This window comes from Actinia tenebrosa, unplaced genomic scaffold (genome assembly GCF_029948245.1).
Source record: "Actinia tenebrosa isolate PJP-AT-01 unplaced genomic scaffold, QUT_ActTen_1.0 PGA_scaffold16__25_contigs__length_10494907, whole genome shotgun sequence".
Lineage (NCBI taxonomy): Eukaryota > Metazoa > Cnidaria > Anthozoa > Actiniaria > Actiniidae > Actinia > Actinia tenebrosa.
The window spans coordinates 3,867,902-3,893,796 of record NW_028292576.1 but is presented as its reverse complement, the minus strand read 5'-3'; the positions used below and the strand labels follow the sequence as shown (position 1 = coordinate 3,893,796).

Sequence of the window (25,895 nt, the reverse complement as noted above, 5' to 3'; positions counted from 1 at the left end):
CGGAGTCTTTTTTCGAGTATTTTCGACATGTTTATAGCCTGCAAATATCTTGCACTGGGGTCTTTTTTCGCTGTAGCGTGTAGTGAAGGAAAAACAAGTGAAAATGGAACATCCGGCGAAGAGTTATTCAAGTTTGAATTCGGCGTTAAGTGAAAAACCTTTTGAATTGAGGGCATCAAAAACATAAGAAAAAATCTCGGAAAAATTCTAAAAGCCTTTGCACTGGGCTAAGTGGTGTAGTGAGCGTTTGGTTATTGATTTTCGGGTGTTTTAGTTGAACCGTAGAGAAGTTATTAAACTTGGAATTAGGCGAGTGGTCTGAAGTGGACTTCGCGTGAGTTGAAGTGTCGGATGTCATTTGCGGAACGAACCAAGTTCGGAGTCTTTTTTCGAGTATTTTCGACATGTTTATAGCCTGCAAATATCTTGCACTGGGGTCTTTTTTCGCTGTAGCGTGTAGTGAAGGAAAAACAAGTGAAAATGGAACATCCGGCGAAGAGTTATTCAAGTTTGAATTCGGCGTTAAGTGAAAAACCTTTTGAATTGAGGGCATCAAAAACATAAGAAAAAATCTCGGAAAAATTCTAAAAGCCTTTGCACTGGGCTAAGTGGTGTAGTGAGCGTTTGGTTATTGATTTTCGGGTGTTTTAGTTGAACCGTAGAGAAGTTATTAAACTTGGAATTAGGCGAGTGGTCTGAAGTGGACTTCGCGTGAGTTGAAGTGTCGGATGTCATTTGCGGAACGAACCAAGTTCGGAGTCTTTTTTCGAGTATTTTCGACATGTTTATAGCCTGCAAATATCTTGCACTGGGGTCTTTTTTCGCTGTAGCGTGTAGTGAAGGAAAAACAAGTGAAAATGGAACATCCGGCGAAGAGTTATTCAAGTTTGAATTCGGCGTTAAGTGAAAAACCTTTTGAATTGAGGGCATCAAAAACATAAGAAAAAATCTCGGAAAAATTCTAAAAGCTTTTGCACTGGGCTAAGTGGTGTAGTGAGCGTTTGGTTATTGATTTTCGGGTGTTTAAGTTGAACCGTAGAGAAGTTATTAAACTTGGAATTAGGCGAGTGTGTCTGAAGTGGACTTCGCGTGAGTTGAAGTGTCGGATGTCATTTGCGGAACGAACCAAGTTCGGAGTCTTTTTTCGAGTATTTTCGACATGTTTATAGCCTGCAAATATCTTGCACTGGGGTCTTTTTTCGCTGTAGCGTGTAGTGAAGGAAAAACAAGTGAAAATGGAACATCCGGCGAAGAGTTATTCAAGTTTGAATTCGGCGTTAAGTGAAAAACCTTTTGAATTGAGGGCGTCAAAAACATAAGAAAAAATCTCGGAAAAATTCTAAAAGCTTTTGCACTGGGCTAAGTGGTGTAGTGAGCGTTTGGTTATTGATTTTCGGGTGTTTTAGTTGAACCGTAGAGAAGTTATTAAACTTGGAATTAGGCGAGTGTGTCTGAAGTGGACTTCGCGTGAGTTGAAGTGTCGGATGTCATTTGCGGAACGAACCAAGTTCGGAGTCTTTTTTCGAGTATTTTCGACATGTTTATAGCCTGCAAATATCTTGCACTGGGGTCTTTTTTCGCTGTAGCGTGTAGTGAAGGAAAAACAAGTGAAAATGGAACATCCGGCGAAGAGTTATTCAAGTTTGAATTCGGCGTTAAGTGAAAAACCTTTTGAATTGAGGGCATCAAAAACATAAGAAAAAATCTCGGAAAAATTCTAAAGACCTTTGCACTGGGCTAAGTGGTGTAGTGATAGTCCGTTGCATGATTTTCTAGGAATTCGGTTGAATCGTACAGAAGTTATTAAAATTTAAATAGTTGTTATTCGAGTGAGATGCTAAAATTTTTCAGTGTCGCGGGCTGCTATAGTGCGGAGCCAAAACCATTAAAAATTATGCTATTAGATTTGTTTAGAAAGAAAGCATGTTGGATTCCTCACCGAAATGGAGTATTTTAAAATCAATATATAAATCAGGAGAATTTTGGTAGCACTTATTAATATCTAACTTGACCTCTGCGAATGTCCGGCTGAATGTCCGGCTAATTTCAGCGTCATAGTAAATAGTTCATTTTAAGTCAGTACATTTGTACGGAAATTCAAGAACAATGTCCGAACTTGGCCTGACAGTAACACAATCTAAAACAATTTATGCTCCGTGACGGCTAGCGCCGAAAAGGTGAATTTCGACGAGTTTTAGCATTTTTACGGGCCTACCAATATAAATAATGAGTCATTATAAATAATATGTCAAAATAAATTATACATACATTAGTTATATTGCTTTTTTGTTCATTCGCTCAAAATTAACCTGCATTTGTCAAACTGAATGGTATTATTACTCACGTTACATTGAGAATGTTCAATGTTCAATGTATTCATCCTGGTCAACACGTCCGGGGCACTATATGTATATACTTATTTCAATAAAGTTAGTCACCAAAAACCTAGAAAGATGTAATCCCTGAGAATCATAGGAAATATTTCATATTCAACAAGTAAAGCTTTTGACACAAACTACAACAGTTGAGGATGCTCAGAGGAGGTGAACTCGTAACTCGTAGAAGATCTCAAGTCCATCAACAGTTATCAAGCGGTTAAAACATGTAAAATGTATCTACCCATAGTCCTTGCCGGTCTCAGCTTTGTAGCTTTTCAGGTCTAACTTTATTGAAATAAGTGTATACACCTACTTGCAAGAAGGTTGTCATACAATTAGAATAGAACATTTGTAATTTAGTAAATTAGTGATTTAGTAAATTTACCGATTAGGAATAAATTATCACTGACGTCAGACTAACTACTAACATATCAGAAACACCAGGCAGCGCTAGAATTCGTAGTTTTAGTTAAGTTATTTTTCTCAGTCTAAAGGGAAATTCTTTTAGCATTGTTATCATGTCAACCTATTTATTTACTGCATGATAGCCACAATGTTACACGAGCAGAAGCGTACAAAAACAAACACTGTTCTTGTTTGCATGATAGCCACAGAATGTTACACGAGCAGAAGCGTACAAAAACAAATACTGTTCTTATTTTTTATTTATTCATTTTCGTTTTAACTTTGAAATTACATCTTCATCTGCATGCCTGTTACATCATGTCGTCCAAAAATATCTTTTTCTTACTGATGAATTCGAGTCTGACGTCAGTGATAATTTATTACTAATCGGTAAATTTACTAAATCACTAATTTACTAAATTACAAACGTTCTATTCTTGTATGACAACCTTCTTGCAAGTAGGTGTATATGAAACTCGAAAATGTGCGTCCATTGACTGACATAAGTGATGCATACTTGGACGGTTGTCGAAATATTTTTTCGACTTCAACGCCGTAAGTATACCTATCATAGCTTGGTGAACAAGGTGCGTGGATCGCATGTAGAATTTGGGGCGGAGCCTCCGAAGGCCTAATATTCATTGCTGTCTTTTTCCTATAATATCCAGGCATTCCTCAGTATATTTCAACGGTCTCCGCTGTTATTTCATTTAGTTTAGGACTCGAATTTCCTCATATGTCCATAAATCGCCATTGCATAGTCACGAACTACTTTTAATCAATTAATTAATTAATGTCTTGATCGTGTGTAGTTCACAATTCAGTTAAAATATGCAAGCATTTCAGAGCTCGAGAAGCCGAAAAATATCCAGAAACATAGGTTCGGTACCAAGCTATACTGCAACGCATTCAATATGTGTTTTTATCATTTAACGCTGCAAAGAACGTGCGTGATATGGAAAAAGAACATGCCTGATATGAGACCGTATCAGCACTTCTCATCTGCTCCCGCTGGGTACGATAGAGTTTAGAGGGAGTTTGAGCATTTCTTGGCAGAATTAGTAGGCTAATTATACAGCTTCTCATTAATTCCATATAGGTAACTGTCCAATTATTTTCTTACTTGGACAGTTCTTGTTGATATGGGATTAATGAGGCGGTTATATAATTAATAGGTAATGGGATTTCATGCTCCCCAATCAAGAAATAATTAGACTCGAAAAATTCCTCTGACTGCCAAATTGGACTTGGCCTACGGCCTCATCCAATTTTGTCAGTCCTCGGAATTTCCCTCGTCCAATTATTTCTTAATTGGACAGCATGGAGTCCTATTACATTATACTAAAATACTCCGTGACTCGTAGAAATACACAGCCGTATCAGATGCTTAGCCGACTGATAACCTCTATTTCCTATTGATAATAGTTTTGATTCAATTTGTTAACTTGTTAAATATGATTCAAGAAAATAACTTATCCCCTTTCTGCTTTTATAAATTGTTTCACAAAACAAAAAAGACTATTAAAATACTTTGTTGGGAGCTTTTCAAAAAGTTCTTACTTATGTGCAAGCTCCTAGGAGTCCATTTTTCAACCCACCCCCTCTTCCCACAACAACAACAACGATGATTATGAACATAGCAGCAACTGATAAATGTTAACATATTTTTGTATCTATTTTATTTTTTTTATAGAAAACTTCATGTACATGTATAGTATAAAAAGTTGATTTAAAAGATATCATCCTAAAAGCTCTTGAAAAACCTATTTCTTAATCAAAAAATTAGAAAAATGTATGACAGCTAATATACTTTTCACGATATATTACATGATAAATCTATTCATATATAATGTTAATCGTATATAAACTAGCTAAGGGTATATATGCTATGTTCAAGGGTATAGCAATTATTTAAAGTGCTGTGGTATGGAACACTGTGTTCATAATAAACCTCTTTACTTTGGGTGTAATGTTTTCCCATTTCATACCACGTATCATTCCCTAGAGTATCATTTCTTTGTTTAACGGTTGCAAATGAAAAGGCATGTATATAGAAATACCTTGACAAAGAATCTTATGCTCAAGATAATGATGCATGGTCTGAAATGGGAAAAAATTATGGTCAAGGTAATGAGGACGATTCACACACATGTATGTACCAACATTAAGCTCCAGGTCACAGATCATGGCTAGGTAAGATGTGGACATCACTGAGAGATTAATGAGTAAGCACTAGGAGGGGAGGGGGGGTAGATTTGCATTCAAGGGAATGGAGAAAGTGACAAATTTCCTTCACCTCTCTCCCTTGGTATTTTCTGCTCCCCCTCGCCCACTAATTCTTGGTAACATCATATAGACCCCTTGCATTTGACGTCAAAGATGCTCAATTTGGATTACAAAACAAAAGAATTTCCCGAGAATTGGAAACCTATTGTTATGTCCTCCAAATTGAGCTGCATTCCAAGTGTCCTCCAAATTGACCTGTATTGGTACTGCAAGTGGGGTGTACATCATATGATAATGATGCATAAGACACAAATTTACTACTGTTTTTATTGCCACTGATCAAGACAAATGTCATGAATTATCAACAGGCAATAGACTACAGTCAATAAGATAAACCATTAAAGTATGGTTCCCTTTTTGTGCACCAGCGATTTATTTGATTGACAATAGTCTATTGCCCGTCAACCTGTCATGACGTTTGTCTCAATCAGCGCTTAGCAATAAAAAGCAGCATTAGATTGGAAAAGGTACTTTAGAGATAAAGTTATAATAACCTAAAAAATTTTCTCTAGGTCGTAGTATTTTTTGGATAAATAGATAAAAATATAAAGTGTTTCTTCTGACAAAAACCAAGAACAAAAACGAAAAAAGATTTGGTGTTCACTCTCTGAAATAATATTTGAGATGTTTTAAAGGTAGTTCTTTCTCATGGAGAAAAATAAGCTTTAAAAAAACCAGTCCTTGTTCTGTAAAAAGATATGCAAAAGTCCTTTTTATAATAGTTGAATTTTTTATGGATTCTTGGCTTCACCAAAGTTATATACTAGGAACTTTGCACACACCCTTCGTTGCTCCATACTCTATCTTCTTGTTCTGACTTGTCGAACAAGTACACAATGGATTCAAAAGTTTGGGATCTACCAAAACTTCACCGCAAGGACCACGGAAAATCATCCCACAACAGATCTCTTCTTGTCGCCACATGGATAGGTCGATGTACGGGAGCTTGTTAAAGGCTGATGATTTTAAAGATGGGAACAGAAATGAAGTTTGGCATGCAGCAGATGTGGTGGACTTGGTTGTTGCTTCAGGGGGAGTCAGTGAACCGGATGAGCTCTCTTCGGAGATGTCACTAGGTGAGGGACTGTGAGAAATACATTCTGATTCTTGATCTTCCACATCTAAGACGATAAAGAAAGTGTTACTAGCTTTGATATTATTATTTTTAAATTCAGGCAATAGTTACTATGATTGAACCTAATAAGATCTTATATTCATTGCACAATCCAAAACTGAAGTAATTTTCATATGAAGGGGAAACAATACTGCAGCAACTCCGTAGACTGTACTATATCTTATTGGTTGAATTGGATGAGTTAACCAAAATCGACGGTAAGCCATTTCAATGTTACGGCATGTCGTACCATGTATGTGCTGTAAGTCAGTATGGTATGTTTCCCAGTCATACGATAACCATTCTCATGGAAAGCCATTTTATTGTTACGTCATGTCATACTGTGTACTTGCTGTTAGTTGATACCCTATGTTTCCCACTCATGCGATAACCATTCTTATGGGAAGCCATTTTATTGTTATGGCATGTTGTACTGTGTACTTGTTGTAAGTCATTACCCTATGTTTCCCACTCATACAATAACCATTCTTATGGGAAGCCATTTTAGAGTTACAGCATGTTGCACCGTGTACGTGCTGTAAGTCAGTACCATATGTTTCCCACTCATACAATAACCATTCTTATATGAAGCCTTTTCAACGTTACAGCATGTTGCACCGTGTACGTGCTGTAAGTCAGTACCATATGTTTCCCACTCATACAATAACCATTCTTATGAGAAGCCTTTTCAACGTTATGGCATGTCGTACTGTGTACGTGCTGTAAGTCAGTACCATATGTTTCCCACTCATACAGTAACCATTCTTATGGGAAGCCTTTTCAACGTTACGGCATGTTGTACCGTGTACGTGCTGTAAGTCAGTACCATATGTTTCCTACCCATGCAAAAATGCTCTACTTAAACAACCATAATTATAGTCAATAATAAGGCAATGACATCACAATTTTTTTAAAGAAGTTTAGCTTTTTGGTTACAATATCAAAAACTCCATAAAAAATATCTAGAAGAGTAAAGAAGAGCTGACAGAGATAAAAATGATTTAGTGCTGCAAAAATATCCTAGCCTTATACATAAATTATCTATTGCAACAAGTGCAAAGTAAGAGGGAAGAAATTATTCATTGAACATATGAAAACAGCTATTTAAATTTCATACAGATGTATATAATTTTTCAAAATATATGAGCTTTCATTTGAAAGTTTCAAATTCAAATACTTAAAATCATAGCTGTAACAGGGATGACGGGAATGTAGTATTCAACGCTCAGCAGGAATACCAAGGAGATGGGCAGCTATTATAGTGCTAAAAATGTCAAGGATGTGAAATTAGGAAATACTTATGGTTTTCTAGAGTGACTTCCACATACATAATGACTACAATGTTTCCTTAACGAGATTTTTTTCGATTATGATAAACTAAGAGTTAGAGGATTACACAATAGAGCTGTCATTTAAATACTAGGGCCAAACATGTAAAAAGTCGGGTAAAACGGAAACGAGTATTGAGTCTGGGTGTTCTCGCTGAATGACTTTTAAAACAAGAGATATGAGTGAGAGAAGAGCCATTCGAGTGCAAATAAATCCAAAATTTTTTTATAGATCGTAATGACAACCTCTTTTGATGCGATTTAAACAACTAAAATCCAATACTAAGGCCTTCTTTTTAAATATCAAGCTTTCTTTCTTGTTTTTGCTCTGGCAAAACGCAGTAAAATGACAGAATCATTGATCAATGAAAAAGTTTTTCAACTGAGCGCAAGCTTTTCATTGAATTGGAACACATTGAAAACTCTCGTCGCTGGACCAAGAAAGCACTATTTCTAAGCGCTCCAAAGTAGTTCTGATCTATGGTGATAGAATTTTGAAGTTTAAGCATTGTCGAATACAAAAAAGAAGGTTTTAAAGTTATTTATAAAGATTTTTTTAACAGGTATACCATTGGTTTCCATTGGGTCTGTCGAGCCATTCTTCTTGACACTTGTTGAATCTAGCTCTTCTATTGCTTTACTTTCTCCATTTTCTATGGAATATTTCGACTTAGATGCTCTTCTAGGCCTTGTATTCCTCTTTATGGTGGCTTTACTGTTGACAACCTGTGGATTCATAGAGATCGGAGTTAGGAAACGAGGAGATAAGCTGGTAATATGCTCAAATAGCGTGTGTTCTTGGAGAACTTCGCGAGGAAAAAAAAAAAAATTCTTCTGTCAAACAAACTTACATGCTTCCAGTTTTTCGTACTTCCTTCAGGAAGCCTACTCCATCTTTTAACAAGCAACACACAAGCATTGCAGATCTCTCCTTGGCGTTTTTCGTCGAGAATAAAGCAGCCTTCAAAATGTTCTTCGTATTTTGTTGAAGACGTGAAACGCGAGCTTGAAGATTTAGCACCGCAGATACAACAACCAAGCCGTGATCGGAAAACTTTTGGTCGATGCGAACCAAACATGACCGATCCTAATACTTCAATTAGCTGTTATTATAGCTTGATGGTTTTATAAGGGATTCTTCATTGACTTCGAGCTGTTTGACTTCTTTTTTTGATCTGTTAAAAGCCCTCGAAAAAAGACAACTAAAGAGGGGTCTTTGTTGTGCTCCAGTCCGGTGCGCGCTATTGAGCATGCGCGTGGGGAACCCTTCAAATGGCTCTTCAAATGTAACTGGAAGAATGGGATAAAATAAACGGGCGATGAAACTGCAACTGGCCCACTGACCAGCGTTCTTCTTGACATTGGTTTTCTCTTTTTTCGTGGGTTTATCAGTGCAGAATGGGATAAATGACAAATTAAGAAATAAACGTGAAACAAAAAAAAAAAAAAAAAAAAAAAAAAAAAATGGAAATAAAAATATCGTAAAAAATTCAAAAAAATAGAGTACAAACACTAAATTGTGTGCAATAGTTATTACTATTTAGCAGTAAATAGCACTAATTAAGCAGAAGAGAACAATATAATTAGCATAAAATAACACTAATTTAGTGATATTTATGTTGCACACTTTTAGTGTTTGTACTCCAAGGGTGGATCCAGGGGGAGGGTCGGGGGAATCAGGACCCCCCTGTCATTCCTGAGGTCAAATGGGCTTGCTGTGGCAAAAATGCGACTGGGATTCCTTTGCCCACAAAATTTACCCCTGAGACCCCCCCTTCAAAAAACCCTGGATCCGCCCTTGTACTCTAAAAAAAACAGTTTCCTCTCGTTTAAAATTTATTTAACCAGAACTGGCTATAGTGAGTTTTTATCTAGTAGATCCCAGTTCTTAATACCTTATTTTTCTCCTATTTTCAGGTCAATGTTAAAAAGTAAAACACAATCTAAAATTTAGCAATTGAAACTAGTGTTTGGAATTTTTTTAAACTTTAGCATCATCCGTCATATTTCATTTTCTGAAACTTCCAAATTTCCTGAACAATACAGGATTTAAGTGCTATAAACACCCAACCCGGCTTTAAACTATTGGAGAGATAAAATATAAAGGGTAATAGACATGTTTGTCTTAAAAAGTAGGATTAGAACTGAAAAAAAATTGTATTACAAGATCTTGTTTGCTGCATATGCTGAAATATTGAAAACTGGTGGTGTTTGCATAGGCAGCTGAGGCAGGGGGGCTAGAGTCCTCCACTTAAAAGTTTGTGGGAGAGATCAGCCCCCCTTTTTAGGGTAATTTCAAAATTGTTCCCTATTGCATTTTGCTTTAATAATGATAATAATAATAATAATAATAATAATAATAATAATAATAATAATAATAATAACTTTATTTCTTAAAAAAACACATTTCTAAAACTCAATGCTTTTTACGATAAAAAGTGAAAATTATAAAAGCAGAAAAAGAAAATAAAACTAATGAAATATATGTAATCCAATATAAATACATAACTAAAAAAGTAGATGGAAATTATAGCACAAAACATGTTTGATTGCTTCTAGCCTCCCCCTCCTCCCTTTTCGTTTCGCAGCGCAGCCACTATGTTAAACTAGTCCATGTTAAAGAACCACACTATCACCACATCCATTTCTACACAAGTTTTTTATTATCTCAAAATATCACCCACGTCAAAAAACTAGTAACCATTCACTTCTTAAACATGGAAGAAAGAAAAACATAACCATAAATTAAAATAGAAAATAAACTTATCAATGTTTAACCAACAATTAACTAGAATTCCTTTAAGGCACTTTGGTTATTTCTAAATAGATTTAGGTATTTACTCTGGTGACCTCTGTTACTATATTATTGTCTTTACAAAAATAAGTTTTGATTTTTCTATTCTTTTCTCCATTAAAGTGGAAGGATGGAACTGAGTGAAATACTTTCATTTCTTGGGAAAGATTTTTTCTATTTTCTTGCAAACTTCTTGCTCTAATTTATTAATAACAAGTGCCTAATTTTATATTATATTATCTTCAAGAAAAATAATGATGATAATACCCAAATAGAAAATAAATTGTCCATGATTGTTGGTAATTTTTTCATTCAACACCTTCATGCACCAAAATGTGTAATTCCTGAATATTATCTATACCCCACAAAGGGGCGGGGGGGAAGGTAAGGAAAGAACAAAAATTACAGAGTTTGCATGGAAGAAAATTAGAATATCCAGGGGTAAGGGGGTGTTTTAAATAATACCTCCATATAGGGGCGTATAGATAATTTCTGGGCCAACACATACACAATACCCAAAATGTGCAGATTTCACATGAATGTAGTTTGTCACAGTAGGTCCACAGCCGAAGCAAAGCATCCATTGCGGCAATGAAATGATGGAATGTATTGCTCATCCAATCAAAATGCTTGGACATTGTGTAACATAGTTGGATTTTACAGTCTTGTGAGACCTGCTCTATAATTTACATGGCACATTAAAGAAATACTTGAATATCAATAATCCTAGCTATAGTAATAAACTTGTAACGCTATCAAATGTGATTTACATAAAGGATTCAGTAGATTGCATTGGCCAGAATATTTGTATAGGAAATACCACCATTCAAGAAGATGCAATCTTCATAAACATGCAAACTCAGTGTGTTGGCCGTTGCATGCTGAAATTTGGTTTTTCGCTGCCGTCAATCAAAAATATGAAAGGTACCGACTGATTAGGCTTGATTGACGGCAGCCAAAAAAAATTTTCAGCGTGCAGCTTGCAGACATAGAGTTCGCATGCTTATAGAAATTGCAGTAATACCACTGGTGGCAACAAAGGTGGTATTTCCTTTTACTAATTCATCTACATAGTTTGAGAACATTACTCCAAATTTCTCATCCATTGCCACCCTCTGATAAATAAAGAATGTTCCACATGGTAAGTGATGAGATACCATGCTCAAAAAGCAGTGTTAAGGAGTTATTTTAAATATGTAGCAAGTTTGCCCTAAATTGCTTTAGGCTTTCCTCTATTGCTTTGGCTTGAGCTGTATTCTGGCTGCAAAAATCTAATCACCCTTTTACACAAAAGCTTCATTCTCAGAACTACTTGTTTACAATGACAAACTGTGCAACTACATGTGAAAGGACTTCATTAATGTCACTAAAACATTTGAAAACACTATAATAGTAACACCTAATCCCTCAAGGACAATTCACTCAAGGCAAGTAATAATAGGATGTTTGCATGATGGAGTCAATTGACTGCCATTACCAAGATGCTTCGCACATTTTCTTTCATATTTACATTTGTATTTCCTCATGAGAATAGTAAGACAATCTGTGCTAATTAACTGAAGAAAGAAAGTGTGGTAGTAGTAATAGATGATGCCATAATGGAAGTCAATGGGAAGCCATTTCCATGTTATGGCAATTAGTGCTAATTAACTGAACAAAAGAAAGTGTGCAAGAGAGTCTGGTAGTAGAGGTCAATGACGGCATCGTGCAAACGTCCTATTAAAACATGTACATGTCCATTAACACTAATATTTGTTGATAATATCTTATGTCAATAACATTTTGGAGAATTCTCTTATGTATGCTCCACTAGTAACCAGGCTATTGCTCTAGAGCAGTGCTGAAACTGAGTCATAAATTTAATTACTTCAAATTTAGTTAGAGTGCAAACAATATAACCGTGAAACTTTAGTAATGCTAAATAGCACAATTTCATGCAAATTCCATTGTTTTCTATTGTTTAATTAGCACTATTTTGTACTATTTAGTAATTAGTGTTTCACGGATTAATTGTTTGCCTTCTAAGCAAAGGAAATTACTTTGACTTATTTTTAAGCCATCACTTTAATTTCTCTGAAAAGGAAAGAGCTTGACTTGAACAATTTTCAGGGTCTAATGAACAGTTTTTAAAGCCATAAAAAGTTTTCCTTAGTCTGCTAGTAGGATATAAATTGTTAGTAGCTAAACGATTCAATATTTTCACAGATGATAGTCCTTGAAGATAGTTTTTAACAAATGTATTAGACCTGGGGAAGTGGATTAATCCCATATGATGAAGATCAGGGATGATTGTCGTATCTTTGAGGGGTTCATATTATGTCACTCTCTCTTTTAGGGGTGAAAAGCTGTTAGTTTTAAACTCTCTCTCTCTCTCTCTCTTAAGGGTTAAATACATTTTTTTCAACAATCATCCTTGCTCTTTTTATACAGTCAATCCAAAAAACGTTGTCGTCGACCGGCTCAAGCCTACGCGACTGGACCGAAAGGAATATGGGTAAAAATCACTGAAGCGGTTTAAATATTCGTTCTGAATAAATTGTTCCCGCTAGTGATAAGATAATAATGGCGAGAAACAATCCATCAAATGCATGTCTTTGGGTTTAAGGAAACAAAAACAAAGTACTTATTATTCAGTTCACAATTTCGAATATATGAAGGCATTTAAAAAACGTCTCCTTCAACACTTCCCGCTCGCCTACGAAGGTTCGTGCTGTAAACCAGGCATCACTAGTCAGATAAAATTATGGAGTCAACTCGGCTTCAATGTTTACTACCCAGAGTTCTTTTCGGTCCAGTCGCGTAGGCTTGAGTTGGTCGACGACAACATTTTTTGAATTGACTGTATGGGAATACTCACCCCAGCCACTCTGTCAGAAAATGTAGAGATGAGAGAAAACTGCTTTGCAATGATGTTCTTGTTAAATTAGGGAAACCTGATTATGGTAGAGTGAAAGCTTAAATCAATCTCCCTTTATGATAGAGGCATGGATATTTTTTGAACAACTAATGCAATGCACATCAAGGAGCTGTTTTCCTACAAGTGGGAAACGATATCGAACATTTCTAGTGATAACGTTACTGTTCCATTGGTTAACTTACCAGCACTGTAACTGTGCATGTAAATAGATGAATTATTGGAAGAAAATGGGAAGCCATCTATAATAAAAACCATTTCATTTTCATTATAGAGGTGCGAAACGATTAATAAGAGGTTAGCCCTGTTGAGAATATCTCCCACTTGTCAAGAATATCTCCCAAGATCAAATTGGAATTTAGGAGCTGATTTTTATGGCCATGGAAAAACCCGAGAACCTAGAGAAAACCCTCTGAAGTAAAGGAGAGAAGCAATGAACAACTTTACTCACATACGGCACCAGGCAGGACTAAATTTCAATATTGTGTGCCATACGTTTCTCACTCATACGAAAACTTTAGCTTTAGCAACATCAAAAAGACTGTATAGTACAAGTGAATATCAGGTATCAATAGTAATAACCTATGCTGGAGGTTTTACTTTGTATATTAAACATTATTATCATAATAAAAAAGGTATATATATAAAGATCTACAGGATTGTACACTTTTTGCCCCCCTTTGACTTATTCGTTCTTGGGGATTCCGTGGCTACATTGAATTGTCTGAAACAAAGAGATAAAATTAACATTTTAATCATAAAGTAAGCTTGGCATAAACAATAGACTACTCTGAAGATAAGGCAGCCAGGCTTCATGGGACATCCAAGGAGCAAATATAGAGCTAATGTGAGTCTTGATGATATATTTTTTAAATATCGCCTGTCTTATTATTATTATTATTATTATATTATTATATCTTATTACGAAAGATGCCACATTGATTAGACCAAACAAAAAAATGAGTGTTTCCTGTTGTGCGACTGACCCTAATTTTCTTGCCGATTTTTGCTGACGCTAATATTTTTTTTATTCCCAAATGCACCACAGGGTTCCCAGTAAGCTCATTTCCACTGTTGTATCAGAAAAAAAACCCGACCTACCAACCCCAATTATTTTTCTCATGCAACAGGAAACACTTATTTTTTTTGTTTGGCCTAACCTTCACGCAAGAAAGACAGAAAAACAAAGAGAAATCCAGTTTTTAGTTTAAACAAATAAATGATAACTGTATACCTTATTGCCCGAACAAGGTCATGGAAAGCTTGATCCACATTGGTTCGTTGTTTAGCACTTGTTTCAAGATAAGGTATCTGAGGAAAGGAAATCAAACAGAAAGAAAGAAATCAATAATCAAAAAAATTGGAATGAATGAAAATATTGAAGCTGGATATCTTTTTATACACTCAATTGAAGAATCGTTGTCAGGTTCAGAAACATAGAACATAGAAGCTGAGTCCGAAATGGCACATGGGAAGTACGTTAATTAGATGCATGCTGTGACTGGCGACCCGTGGCATTATCCATTGTTTTTAATACGCGTTTGGCATTTTAAGCCAACTGCATGGATGGCGCAAATGAATAAATTATGTTATAACTATGTCGTTTCCCATGTGTCATTTCGGTCTCAGCTTTTATGTTCTGTTTCTGAACCTGACAACGATTCTTTGATTGAGTATATCTTACTCTTAGTTGTCTAGCCAATTCTTGTCCTTCTGCTGTGGAGACTGTTCGCTCATATTCTAGATCAGATTTGTTTCCTGCGATAATCATTGGAAATTCTGACCTAAAAATATAATATGTGAAACAAGTTCAGTTTTTATTTTCAAATGATATGGTATTTCGTGATTCAATATGACCGTATGATAAATGGATTAAATAATAAATGGATGGATGGGAGGATGGATGGATGGATGGATGGATGAATGGATAAATGAAGGTATGGATGGATGGATGGATGGGAGGATGGATGAATAGATGGATGGATGCATGGATGACTGGATGGATGGAAAAGATGGATGAATTAATGGACAGAGGAATAGGAAAAAGGATGAGATAAATGGATGGATTGATGAAAGGATGGATGTAGATGGATCAATAATTCAATAATCAAATATATATCACATCAATAACAGTTATCTTACCTGTCTTTTACTCTTAGAATTTGGTTATAAAATTTGTTAATTTCATCAAAACTAAAATGAAAAAAAAAATCAACATTATAAGAATTACCTTTAGGATCTTTAAAGTATGCTTTTTATTGGACTTGAATTGTAAAATATGATCGAATATCTTTGGTGAGTAACTATTAATTACCTTGATCGATCTGTTACTGAAAAAACTAGAAGAAAACCTTCACCACTTCGCATATACTGCTCTCTCATTGCACTAAATTCCTTTAAAGATAACAAAAAGAAAGACAATCAAGCAATGCTTCTCATATAAGTGAGCTTGAGAATTGGTTATGGACTAATGAATAAGGGGTGAGTGCTGTCAGCATCTTTCAAAAGCAAATGATGTTTATTATTATTGTTATTTTATTCTTGACTTTCATACAATCTGACCGGGTTTAAACCATAAACCTTAGGTTATCATTATTATTATTATTATTAAGATTATTATTATTAAGATTATTTTCAAACGAATATGGATAATTAATGAGCATTTAGACCTATCAGGTCCTTCAAATCCATCATGTGAATGGATCTTAATACCTGATAATAGTTCAACATGGATATCTTTATATAAAGATTTTGTAATCTTTATAAAGGACCAAAAGAGTACAAGAGCATGGCAGGAATAAGGACCCTTAAATGCTCATTAATTCTTCACGATTTCAAGTCATTCATTAAACTCGCAGATCGTGTTTTATCAGGTCTAAAACTACTCTGCTACACCTCATGGTTTTAAACCAGATAAAACACTCCTGCTGATTGATTTAATTTTAAATATATAATCAATAAGATTTAAATAATAATAATAATAATAATAATAATAATAATAATAATAATAATAACTGTATAAAAAAAAACAGAAAATGGGATGATTATCGAATAAAATGCCAGAATATGTAACCAACCTCCTGTCCAGCTGTGTCAAGTACTGGAAAAAAACAAAAAACAAAACAACATAAATTAAGTGTCTATGAAATTTTTGAGACAATTTAGTTTCGTGATTTTGCTACAAAATTATTACCCTGCAAGCAGAGGTGGTTTTTTCTTCCTCTCCATAGAACTGAAAAAGCCTTCTGCTAGCAGGGTATAACAGTATATTCTAAGTCACTTTAATCTCACCAAATAGGACATAAAATTAGAAACAAAAAATTTTTTATCTGTGAGCGGATAAGAACTTTGAATCCCAGGGGGTGTACTTGGGTGGGTAACATAACGCAGGGTCCGATGGAGCTTCACATTGCAACCCCCAAAAAATACTCAAACCTGAAATTTTACACCCAAAAAAATAAATGGCATCCAAATTTCTGACCCAAAAAAATACAAGACTTAAATACTTCAAAACTGATTTATTGAATTACAAATAACGTTGTATTGTCTTCTTTTATTGTTATCAGTATGTTTCTTTACGGAACTCACTCATGCCTTGCTGAAAAAAAATCAAACAAATCATTTTCTGATACAAAAATTGAACTCAAAGATGTGACGACCCAAAAAAATACGAGTTTCATTTCGAGGCCTAAAAAAATACGTGGCTGGTCTCTTGACCCAAAAAAATACCAGGAATGAAATTGTCAACCCAAAAAAATATGTCGGACCTCCCCGTCATGTTACCCACCCGAGTACACCCCCTAGGCATAGAATTTCTCTTTGCTGTAACAGGTCCATTTGATAATTGAAAACCTGAACAATACCGTAATGAGAATTTATAGTCCACAAAGCAAATTTAACCCATATTACTGAAGGTTAAAAATTTCCAATTTAAGCCTCTTAAGTTATCATCTGGTTTTTATTAACATTATAAATTCTTATCATATCTTCAACAACATTAAAAAAATGACCATGAATTAAATTGGACTGGTTAAAGCTAAATAGATCAAGAAACAAAAAAAAAACTATTCTTTTTCTATTGTATAGAAACATATTGGCATATAGGCAACACACATTGGTGAGACGGGTAGATCGTTTAATATCAGACGTAAAGAACATCAAAGTGCTGTTGTGAAACAGGATGAACACAATAATATTGCCAGGCATCATACCAAGACTGGTCATACGATAGACTGGGAATCCAGTGAATGCCTTTCTTTTTGTAACAATAGGCAGCAACGACTTGTGCTGAAGAGTTGGTTTACCAAGTTTGAGCATCATCCACTAAACTGCTCAATTAATTTACTGGCTCCATATAATAGGCTTATTAGAAACAATAAAACCGCCCACAACACCGAAACAGTGACTCTAAATATGACCAATCTGACTTTTATTCTTCACTTGACTCTGAAGATGACTTCTGCTCAGGTTGGCGAAACGTCAGTCACATCAAACAGTCCTTCTCAGGACTACATCCACCCAGATGATCATATTACTTCAATTAATATTCTTTTTCTATAGCCGAGGGCATCTCACCAATTTGAAATTCAATTTTTTTCTCTGCATCATAACAAGACATTGTACAACATGCAGTAAATTATTAATATACTGTATTATCATCATTAAATCAAAATATATCATAAATTCCTCTCGCATTATTTCGTGGTCATACATTAGTTAAGCCTTTAGGATAACTGTTGCTTTCTGATGCATAATATTATTTATAAAACTTGACAACAATTTTTTTACTTCCAGGGTATTAGAATCTTGAATAATATAAAGTATATAACAATGGTACATATTATCATTTTGTTGTACTTTCATGAGCTCAGATTAACTTAAATGTGATGTCAGGTAAGGTATTTGAGTGTTTTTGTTGTAACTAGTAATACTAAATGCTGGACATTTTGAAAATAAAAATTTTAAATAGCTTTCATGTAAACCATGAGTAAAATAATGATGCTTCTTAAATACTGTATCTATGAACCAGTTTAATTTTGTATATTTAATTATAAGCCTTAATAGACGTCACACTCATTAGCATATTGAAAGTATAAACCTTCATAGCTTAGAAACTCATCACTCAAATCAAGAAATATTTTACCATTCAACTATTTACTTTATGCAGAACCAGTACTGAATGTATTGTCAAAGGGTTCATTTGCACTTTAATTACGTTATCACGATTCCCATAACCTTTGATATGTATATTATGGAAAAACACACATAATGACATTTAATTAACTTTTAAGTAGCTCACTTTTGCTCTTGAAGAAAGGATTTCCCAGAGGTAACTGAAAGTCTCCAGGTTAAGATAAAAAACTGCTGTATTTCCACTACTGAGCCCCTCAGGGCCGACACCCCATCCTAAGGGCCTACACAATGTTAAATAGTTCTTTTAAGCCAATGTCAAATAATGTTTTGTGTGTTTTAGCTGGTTTGAAATAATGAACTCTGCAATCCGTTTGAAAGATATAGGGGTATTGGCATTGATGTGGAATCTTAATCATGCTATAATGAAGTATATATAGCACAATGGTGTTAGCAAACTGGGATTTCTCAAGAACAGACATGCTGAACAAAATATTGCATGACCCATTAATATTAACGTGTCAATCTGTTTGAATAGCTTTTATTTCAAGGTAACACAATACAGGAAAAAGAGCACTTGATAGAATAACACCTTCAGACCTTGGAAAGTGTTGTTGAGATCTATAAATCATTCCCAGTGTATAAATAATGAATAATGTACTATGTTTATTAATGACTGCAATAAGCGAACAAGTTATGAAAGGTCACTGAAAAGGTCTGAAAAAATGTAATTCTAGAACTCTGAAAATGAAACATTTCCTCTAATCTTAAATTTAATGTAAGAAAATAATTAATGTATTATAGCTCGAGGGTTTTTGTCAGATATCAGTGAATTAATAACTTGAAATTCTTTATTTAGACGAGAACTAAATCTCTTGTTTCAGGTGATGAAGTCCTTTATGAGGTTGTTTCTGTTTACAAAGCATTCAAAATATTTTATAGTCGTATTTCGTTTTTGAGTATAAATGACATACGGATATGCTCCAATACAACAAAATACAGAAATTTAAAGAGATCGGAGGTAGGATTTTGAATATGACTAAGAAAAGATGTCATAATGATATAAGATGTTCGTGGTCTGTTGTGAAAACCTCAAAAGATCGAATCAAACATACGAAAAGCGTCTAGATAAAAATGCCATCTTGATTCGATGAGAGTTTAAATATTGTAATTATATTATCTCAAAATATAAATGAATTCGAAAATACAAAGCTACGGAACTAAATATCAGAAATAATGGATTTTTAAGTCAGGTTATAGTAAGACTTGAAGCTCAAGACTAAGAAGCTACTCGGTGGGAGTCGTCGACCACATTACTTCACATTAAAGAATATCACCAAACACAATGAGTTTTCATCAAACAACAAAATAATTACGTATTTAAAAACATCGTAAAAGTAAGAAAAGAACTACTTACTGTCTAAATGAGCAACACGATCGTCGATAACACATTGTTTTCTATAACTGTCTTCAATAGTTGGGTCGTAGTCACTGACAAAGTGTGATTGAATAAACTGAATAGTCAGGGCAGATTTTCCAACACCACCGCCGCCAACAACAACTAATTTGTACTGCTTGTCCACGTCTTTCTTCTCCAAGGCCATGTCTTTGGTGTTAGAGCTGTTAGAAGCTAAATGGAGGGTTGTAAGGCTGTAAATAAGAGCACATATGAAGTGAGTTAGTTGATCAGTTTGGTGGAAGGGCGTAGGGGACCATACCTTGCATAGCAAAATAGCTAGCTGACAGCCCAGGGATAACCGCGCGCTAATACGTATATATTAGGGGAGGGGAGGGTCATTCGGATACAAAAATCATATTTTAAATATGTTCTTGGATTTGTAAATCCCACATGATATTTCAATCAATACGCATATACCAGGAGAGGGGGAGGGTCATTCGGATACAGAAAACATATTTGTTCCCATATATTTGAATTAATACGCAAATACCAAGGGAGGGGAGGGTCATTCAGTCTTAAATCTGTGTTACTATCCGGATACAGAAAAAAAAAAAAAAAAAGACATATATTCACATTTCATAAAGAACATATAGAAAAGAAGGGAAAGTTCGAGAAAAAAAACCATGGAAAAAACAGTAATTGTACATTTTACTCGTTTCAGTCAAAAAATTTCAAGCGCAAAGTGAAAAAAAATTAGACTGCAGTAGTTTTTCAATAGTTTTCAAAAGATATGATTTATATTTGTAAGACGATGTGTAATTTAGTCAAAATGACTTCAAAATCTTGATCGGTAACCGTTTAATTTGTAATGGTTTTTTATTCTTCAACAACTTGTTGATAACCTTATGTTTATCTTGAATATCTCCAAACGACCTGGGACACCCCTTTTTTCTTTCCAGATTTGACTTCCAGATTAGCACTAAATTTTAGTTCAATAAAGTTTGCTTTAAAAACTGTTTTTGGAGTAAGTCACAACTGATTGAAGGCACTGCTTGAAATTGAAATTCTATACATCAGGGGTAGGGTGGGGGACATATCTGTCATCGAATTTCTTTTTTTCTGCGCTTCCCTCAATTTTCTTTCGCAATTAATTTCTCCCTATTATTATTAATTAATTCTCTTTTGATGATATTTTCTATGCTAAAGTTTTAACATTTTCGAACCTTATTTTCAATTCAGCATAGGTTTTTACTAGAAAAATCCGTTATGATAAAGCGATTTTTAACTTTTTTAATCCGATATCCGCAATTTCCGGCAATTTTTAACGGAATTCATGAAACTCTTTATACTTGTCACGAATAATAAGCCAACCTCTTGGTATTCCCTTTGTCTTTAATACGGGTCATAGATAAGTTGGATTTATTGGGATGTACTTCCTAATATTCCTTTTGTCTCGCTGTTTCAAAAGTCTCCGGATAGGGCTAGGTTTGTCAAAAGGTTTGACATTAAAATCTGATATAGTAAGAAAATAAACAAAGCCCCGGAGTTGGTAACATTATTGAAGAAGTATTTTTGTAGTCGCAAAATAAATGCTGTCTCAAAATATTTTATCAGAACCCGCTTACCTCTTCCTCCGAGTTTTTCTTTTAAATCAATGACCATTTAAAATTCACATAAAAATGATCTTTGTTTGAGAAGTAATCAGTTAGGACAGTAAATGTCAACTATCCTGCAAGTCAGCCAGTGTTTTACAGTTTATACACCACATCAAGGCACTAAAAATAGCTAGACTTGTGACGTTAATGATGACGTAAAACTCGCTCCGATCACGTCAAGTTTGAAGAAAATATTTTTCTTTTTACTTAAGTTTTTATCAGTAAAGCAAGAGGAATTTCCTTTGCTTTTATTTTGTGTGTGTGTGTTCTATGTTATCTCTCATTTATTATTATTTTGAATCCCAACTCACATGGACAAGTTATTTGATTCCGAACGTTTTCCGATCATTTTCCGACTTTATAGCAGTATCCCGGATTGACTTACACGGTTCGCAAGAGTTTATGGGAAGGTTTCCAAAATGGCGTCTCGAGCTGTTGGTTTAGCTCGTTTGGCCAACAAATTTAGTCCTTCTTCAATTATTAGATGCAATTTTCTACGCCACAGAGCAGGTAATATGAAACTAGGATAAGCGAGGAGTCTTTTTATTCTATTTTTATCGCAGTTACTAGCTCAAAAGCTGAAGAAAATTCAGGCTATTTTCACAGCACAGGTTCTCTAGTTTGGTAGGGTGGCTTTTTACGATTCTAACTTTGGTTGTTTATTAGTTGTTGCAGGTTATCATACTGCTAAATCCAATCCTCCGCTGCCAATGCCATTTGACGACAACCGTAATGTTCCAACCAAGTGGGATGACGATGGTTTAGATCTGGGAGATTATCCTAATCTACCTTACATTTCTTACCAGAGAAGGCCGCAGTCTGATTGGTGGGATTTCCAAGACAGGAGGAACTACGCAGAGCCTGTAAATTTAAATCATTTATGTTTTATTTTCAATATTCTATGATCTTTATCTTATATAGCCTTTTTGATTCCTCTAAGAATAAACCTTCATTTGCAAAAAGAATATAGGAAACGATTTGGCAAATTATAGCCATACTACAGTCATACACTAGAGCAGTTTTTGTACAACTGTGAAAAGCTCACGGCAAGAACACAGTTGTCACATGGTGAGGGATACACCAGACCAATTGCATTGCTCGAGACGAGAATTTACTTTCCATTCAATCAAATACCTGGAACACGACATAAACATGCCGTGTACCCAGACTTGCTAAGGTCACGGCACTTTCAGACCAATCACATTGGGCTAGAAAAAGTCAGTCCATTATAATTCTAGAAGCCATCATGGACACTGTACTGCATGCTTACGGCAATGAGCTTTTCACAGTCAAACAGAAACTTTGCTATCTTACTGTGGCTATAACCACTTATTTTGATTGGATAAATCAATTGTAGACAATAAGATACCATTTCGTTGTTACATAATGTCGTCGTACTATGTACATGCTGTAAGTAAGAAAAGTAAAGGTGCTGACACACAGTGCAACATTGCAAGCAACAAATTTGAATCAGGGTGACACACATTGCAACAAAATCATGCAACATCGCTTGTGTCAGCCTGCTATGTTAAGATATTTGGTCAGCAGTCATAAATTTGGTGCAAGCTGATTGGCTGGAAATTTCAAAACGTTGCAGTTAATGTTGCAGCCATGTGCACATATTGAACTTTGTTGCGTGTAATGTTGCAAGAGTAGAGCACACTTCAACTTCAGATTTGTTGCATGCAGCGTTGTTTGCAACAAGTTTGGGGTAGATACATGCTGCAACAGTCCTGTTGCGTGCAATGTTGCATCCTGTGTCAGCACCTTAAGTTTTCCTCTCATACGATAACCAGGAGTACACTCTACTCTGTCTGCTCTGACTCATTTTTTATATGTTTTTTATGGAAAAGAGGGCAAATATAGTAGAACCTGAGTGGTATGTGCATGGAAAATAACAATCATTGGCTAATTTGGTTGTAAAGATAGCATCAAACAGTGCCTATGATGGTTACAAGCACAAATAGCAGAGATTCATTTTCTCAGTTTATTTTCTCACGATTAGATACATGAAGATGAGGATGCCTTAAACATTTGGGTTTGGCAAGAAGTTGAATGTAATGACAGGTATACCAAGTAAGTACTGTTCTATACACCTGGGCCCAGTTGTATGAAGGGTGAAAAGTGCTATCTATCTGATGGATAAATACCATCTAGTGGATAAATTTATTGGATAACAGCAACCATTCATTCACTGGATAAGGATTTATCCATCAGATAGCATTATCCACCCTTTGTACAACTGGGCCCAGTATATTCCACACTGCAGGCATCCCAGACCTCCTATATATTCTATATTTCCTATAATTTGTATAGGATCCTATAAAGAGCCTATATTTAAAGAAAAACTCCTATATTTCCTATAAATAGGACGACTGCTGATTGATACATTTATATTTTACACGGTTTAGCATATTTGGCGAAGGAAATAAAAAGGCCCCCCTTTTTTTTTGGTTCTGCTTTGTTTATGGCTTTTTACTTCTGCAAATCATTGCCTGTGCACCCTCCCGATCCCTGGTTACACCACCGAAAAGCTATCTTAGCTCCTATGAAGTGCATATATTTTTTGGAAAAAATCCTATATTTTCCTATATTTAGAACTTGCACAGCCTATATTTCCTATAAAATTTGTCTAAAAAGTGGCTGGGATGCCTGCACACTGTAATTCATTTCTGATTTATATATGTATATACATTTTATATTTCTAGAACTGAGGCTCTTACCCATTTGCTAATTGCCTTTGGCTTGTTGGGAGGTGTTTATTATTTGTCATATTTGTATGATGCTCCTTCAAGAAATCCTGCCGTAAGTATAACATATGACTTTATTTGGATAAACTGTGCCCCACAAATGCTCCGGTGCAATGGCAGGACTTTTGATCAAGCCGATGTTATCACAATATTAACTACTTCAAGGGCGGATCCAGGGGGCAAAGGGGGGCTTCAGCCTCCCTTCAGCAGAAAAAACAAAACAAAACCAAAACTGAAAAATTAGATGCTTTTTTTATTGTTTTCCGTTGTGTTGACGGAAGAAACTCAATTAGCCCCCCCCCCCCCCCCAAATTCAATTAGTCCCCTCCTAAAATTTTGGCTGGATCTGTACTCGTACTTATGGACCAAAATAGATGGTAATAAAGAAGGGGCCTTGGGAGCAGAAAATACTGCCCACCAAGGAACCAATCAGAAAGCATAATTTCACCCAAAGTAGCACAAGCCATATAATAAAAGTAAATAATAGCTGATTTAGCTTACTTATTGATGAAATGTTTGATCAAAAACTTTTGTATGTCTAACCACATTTGGCTTTTGAAAGTTAAGATATGCCTTTACCCCAGCCAACAAATGCTCTGATAATCAATCTTTTCCCCAAAAAAAGCTGAATTGAAATCTGTTTGTTTTAGATTCCAAGAGAAATGCCATTCAATAACCTTTACTTGGAGAGGGGTGGTGATCCTGATAAAGATCCTTCATTGGACAAAGGAAAAGTTCATAATACTTTGTTTGGTGCATGATGAAAAGGAAGTTCAATGAAGTATATTGATGTTTTTTGTAAATAAAGTTTTATTTCTGCTACTAAGAATAAAGATCAGTTATGATGTTGAATTTTTTGGAAATGTTTATTTTTAGTCTTGGATCCAATAGACCTTGTCGACTAGGGTGTATCGTTTTCCCATTTCAGACCTGGTGTCATTCAGTTGAGAATGGGATTCTTTGTTTCATTTGTGTTTCTGCTTCTTATTCTAATCAAGAATATGGTCCTTAGTATTGAGACTGATTCAATGTTCTTTGTATTCAACAACTCCATTTCCATGTTGGAATGACCTATCCAGCAGGGCTGTCAACTCTCCCGGATAAACCGGGAGTCTCCAGATTTTGGACCGTGTCTCCCGGTCTCCAGATTAGAGTATCAAATCTCCCGGATAATCCCAGAAGCTGACCATTTCTTGTCTTGTGAGACTAGACTTTCACAACCATAAAATTCCAATTATTTCACGTTGTTTGTCGCTAACAAAATCAAAACGTTCCTCATAAACTGTTCTTGCAAGCAGGCCCTTGTAATATAAGCGATAATCTGAATGGTTAGAAATAAACCAATCACATCAAATGTTACAAAGCGAAAGACATCTTTTCGCGTGCTTTTTGACGCGCTGTGACGTCATGTCCCTTCCCTATCAATTCTCCAGATTTGAATGTCTCGGGGGGGTTGACAGCCCTGTATCCAGACTTATTGCGTTTGGTAATGACAACGTTTATTGAAATAGGTGTTCACTGGATGTGAACTCTGACTGAGACAATGAGACAGAAACAGTCTTTGCATCCATTCAATAAACCTTTTTCATAACCGAAAAGTTGTAAACTTGGGTCCTTTCACTGGATGTGATGTTTATGAGTACACTACGAGGGAGCAACTATTTCACATCCAGTGAAAGGACCTTTGAAGCTCCTATTGAAGTCTTAAATTATATTTGTCCATTAAGTTATTTTTTCTTTTT

General features: G+C 35.2%; 3 protein-coding genes across 3 annotated transcripts; 1 reads left to right on the top strand and 2 right to left on the bottom strand.

Moving 5' to 3' along the window:
• Positions 1–4,471: 4,471 nt before the first annotated feature.
• Positions 4,472–8,939, bottom strand: LOC116288199 (SIN3-HDAC complex-associated factor). The gene is made up of 3 exons (XM_031694953.2): positions 8,363–8,939; positions 8,081–8,237; positions 4,472–6,190 (listed from the first exon to the last, which is right to left on the bottom strand). The coding sequence occupies exons 1-3, from the start codon at positions 8,588–8,590 to the stop codon at positions 5,826–5,828; spliced, it is 750 nt and encodes a 249-aa protein (XP_031550813.1). The 5' UTR covers positions 8,591–8,939; the 3' UTR covers positions 4,472–5,825.
• A 1,212-nt stretch (positions 8,940–10,151) lies between these two features.
• LOC116288200 (ras-like protein RAS2) lies at positions 10,152–21,501 on the bottom strand. Its single transcript, XM_031694954.2, has 8 exons — positions 21,374–21,501; positions 19,767–19,999; positions 16,297–16,319; positions 15,534–15,613; positions 15,362–15,412; positions 14,904–15,003; positions 14,454–14,530; positions 10,152–13,943 (listed from the first exon to the last, which is right to left on the bottom strand). The coding sequence occupies exons 2-8, from the start codon at positions 19,951–19,953 to the stop codon at positions 13,871–13,873; spliced, it is 591 nt and encodes a 196-aa protein (XP_031550814.1). The 5' UTR covers positions 19,954–19,999; positions 21,374–21,501; the 3' UTR covers positions 10,152–13,870.
• Positions 21,502–21,754: 253 nt separating this feature from the next.
• Positions 21,755–25,005, top strand: LOC116288201 (NADH dehydrogenase [ubiquinone] 1 beta subcomplex subunit 8, mitochondrial). Its single transcript, XM_031694955.1, has 5 exons — positions 21,755–21,913; positions 22,070–22,266; positions 23,409–23,479; positions 24,112–24,208; positions 24,804–25,005. The coding sequence occupies exons 1-5, from the start codon at positions 21,823–21,825 to the stop codon at positions 24,912–24,914; spliced, it is 567 nt and encodes a 188-aa protein (XP_031550815.1). The 5' UTR covers positions 21,755–21,822; the 3' UTR covers positions 24,915–25,005.
• The last annotated feature ends 890 nt before the right edge of the window (positions 25,006–25,895 follow it).

Coding starts and splice junctions, on each gene's coding strand:
- LOC116288200 (XM_031694954.2), bottom strand. CDS start 19,953: ATGGCCTTGGAGAAGAAAGACGTGGACAAGCAGTACAAATTAGTTGTT. Junction 14,531..14,903: donor AATTGGCTAGACAACTAAGA/GTAAGATATACT, acceptor TCCTTTCCTCAG/ATACCTTATCTTGAAACAAG. Junction 13,944..14,453: donor GACCTTGTTCGGGCAATAAG/GTATACAGTTAT, acceptor TCTTTGTTTCAG/ACAATTCAATGTAGCCACGG.
- LOC116288199 (XM_031694953.2), bottom strand. CDS start 8,590: ATGTTTGGTTCGCATCGACCAAAAGTTTTCCGATCACGGCTTGGTTGT. Junction 8,238..8,362: donor GTACGAAAAACTGGAAGCAT/GTAAGTTTGTTT, acceptor ATGAATCCACAG/GTTGTCAACAGTAAAGCCAC. Junction 6,191..8,080: donor AGACCCAATGGAAACCAATG/GTATACCTGTTA, acceptor TTATCGTCTTAG/ATGTGGAAGATCAAGAATCA.
- LOC116288201 (XM_031694955.1), top strand. CDS start 21,823: ATGGCGTCTCGAGCTGTTGGTTTAGCTCGTTTGGCCAACAAATTTAGT. Junction 21,914..22,069: donor TTTTCTACGCCACAGAGCAG/GTAATATGAAAC, acceptor GTTGTTTATTAG/TTGTTGCAGGTTATCATACT. Junction 23,480..24,111: donor TGTAATGACAGGTATACCAA/GTAAGTACTGTT, acceptor TTATATTTCTAG/AACTGAGGCTCTTACCCATT.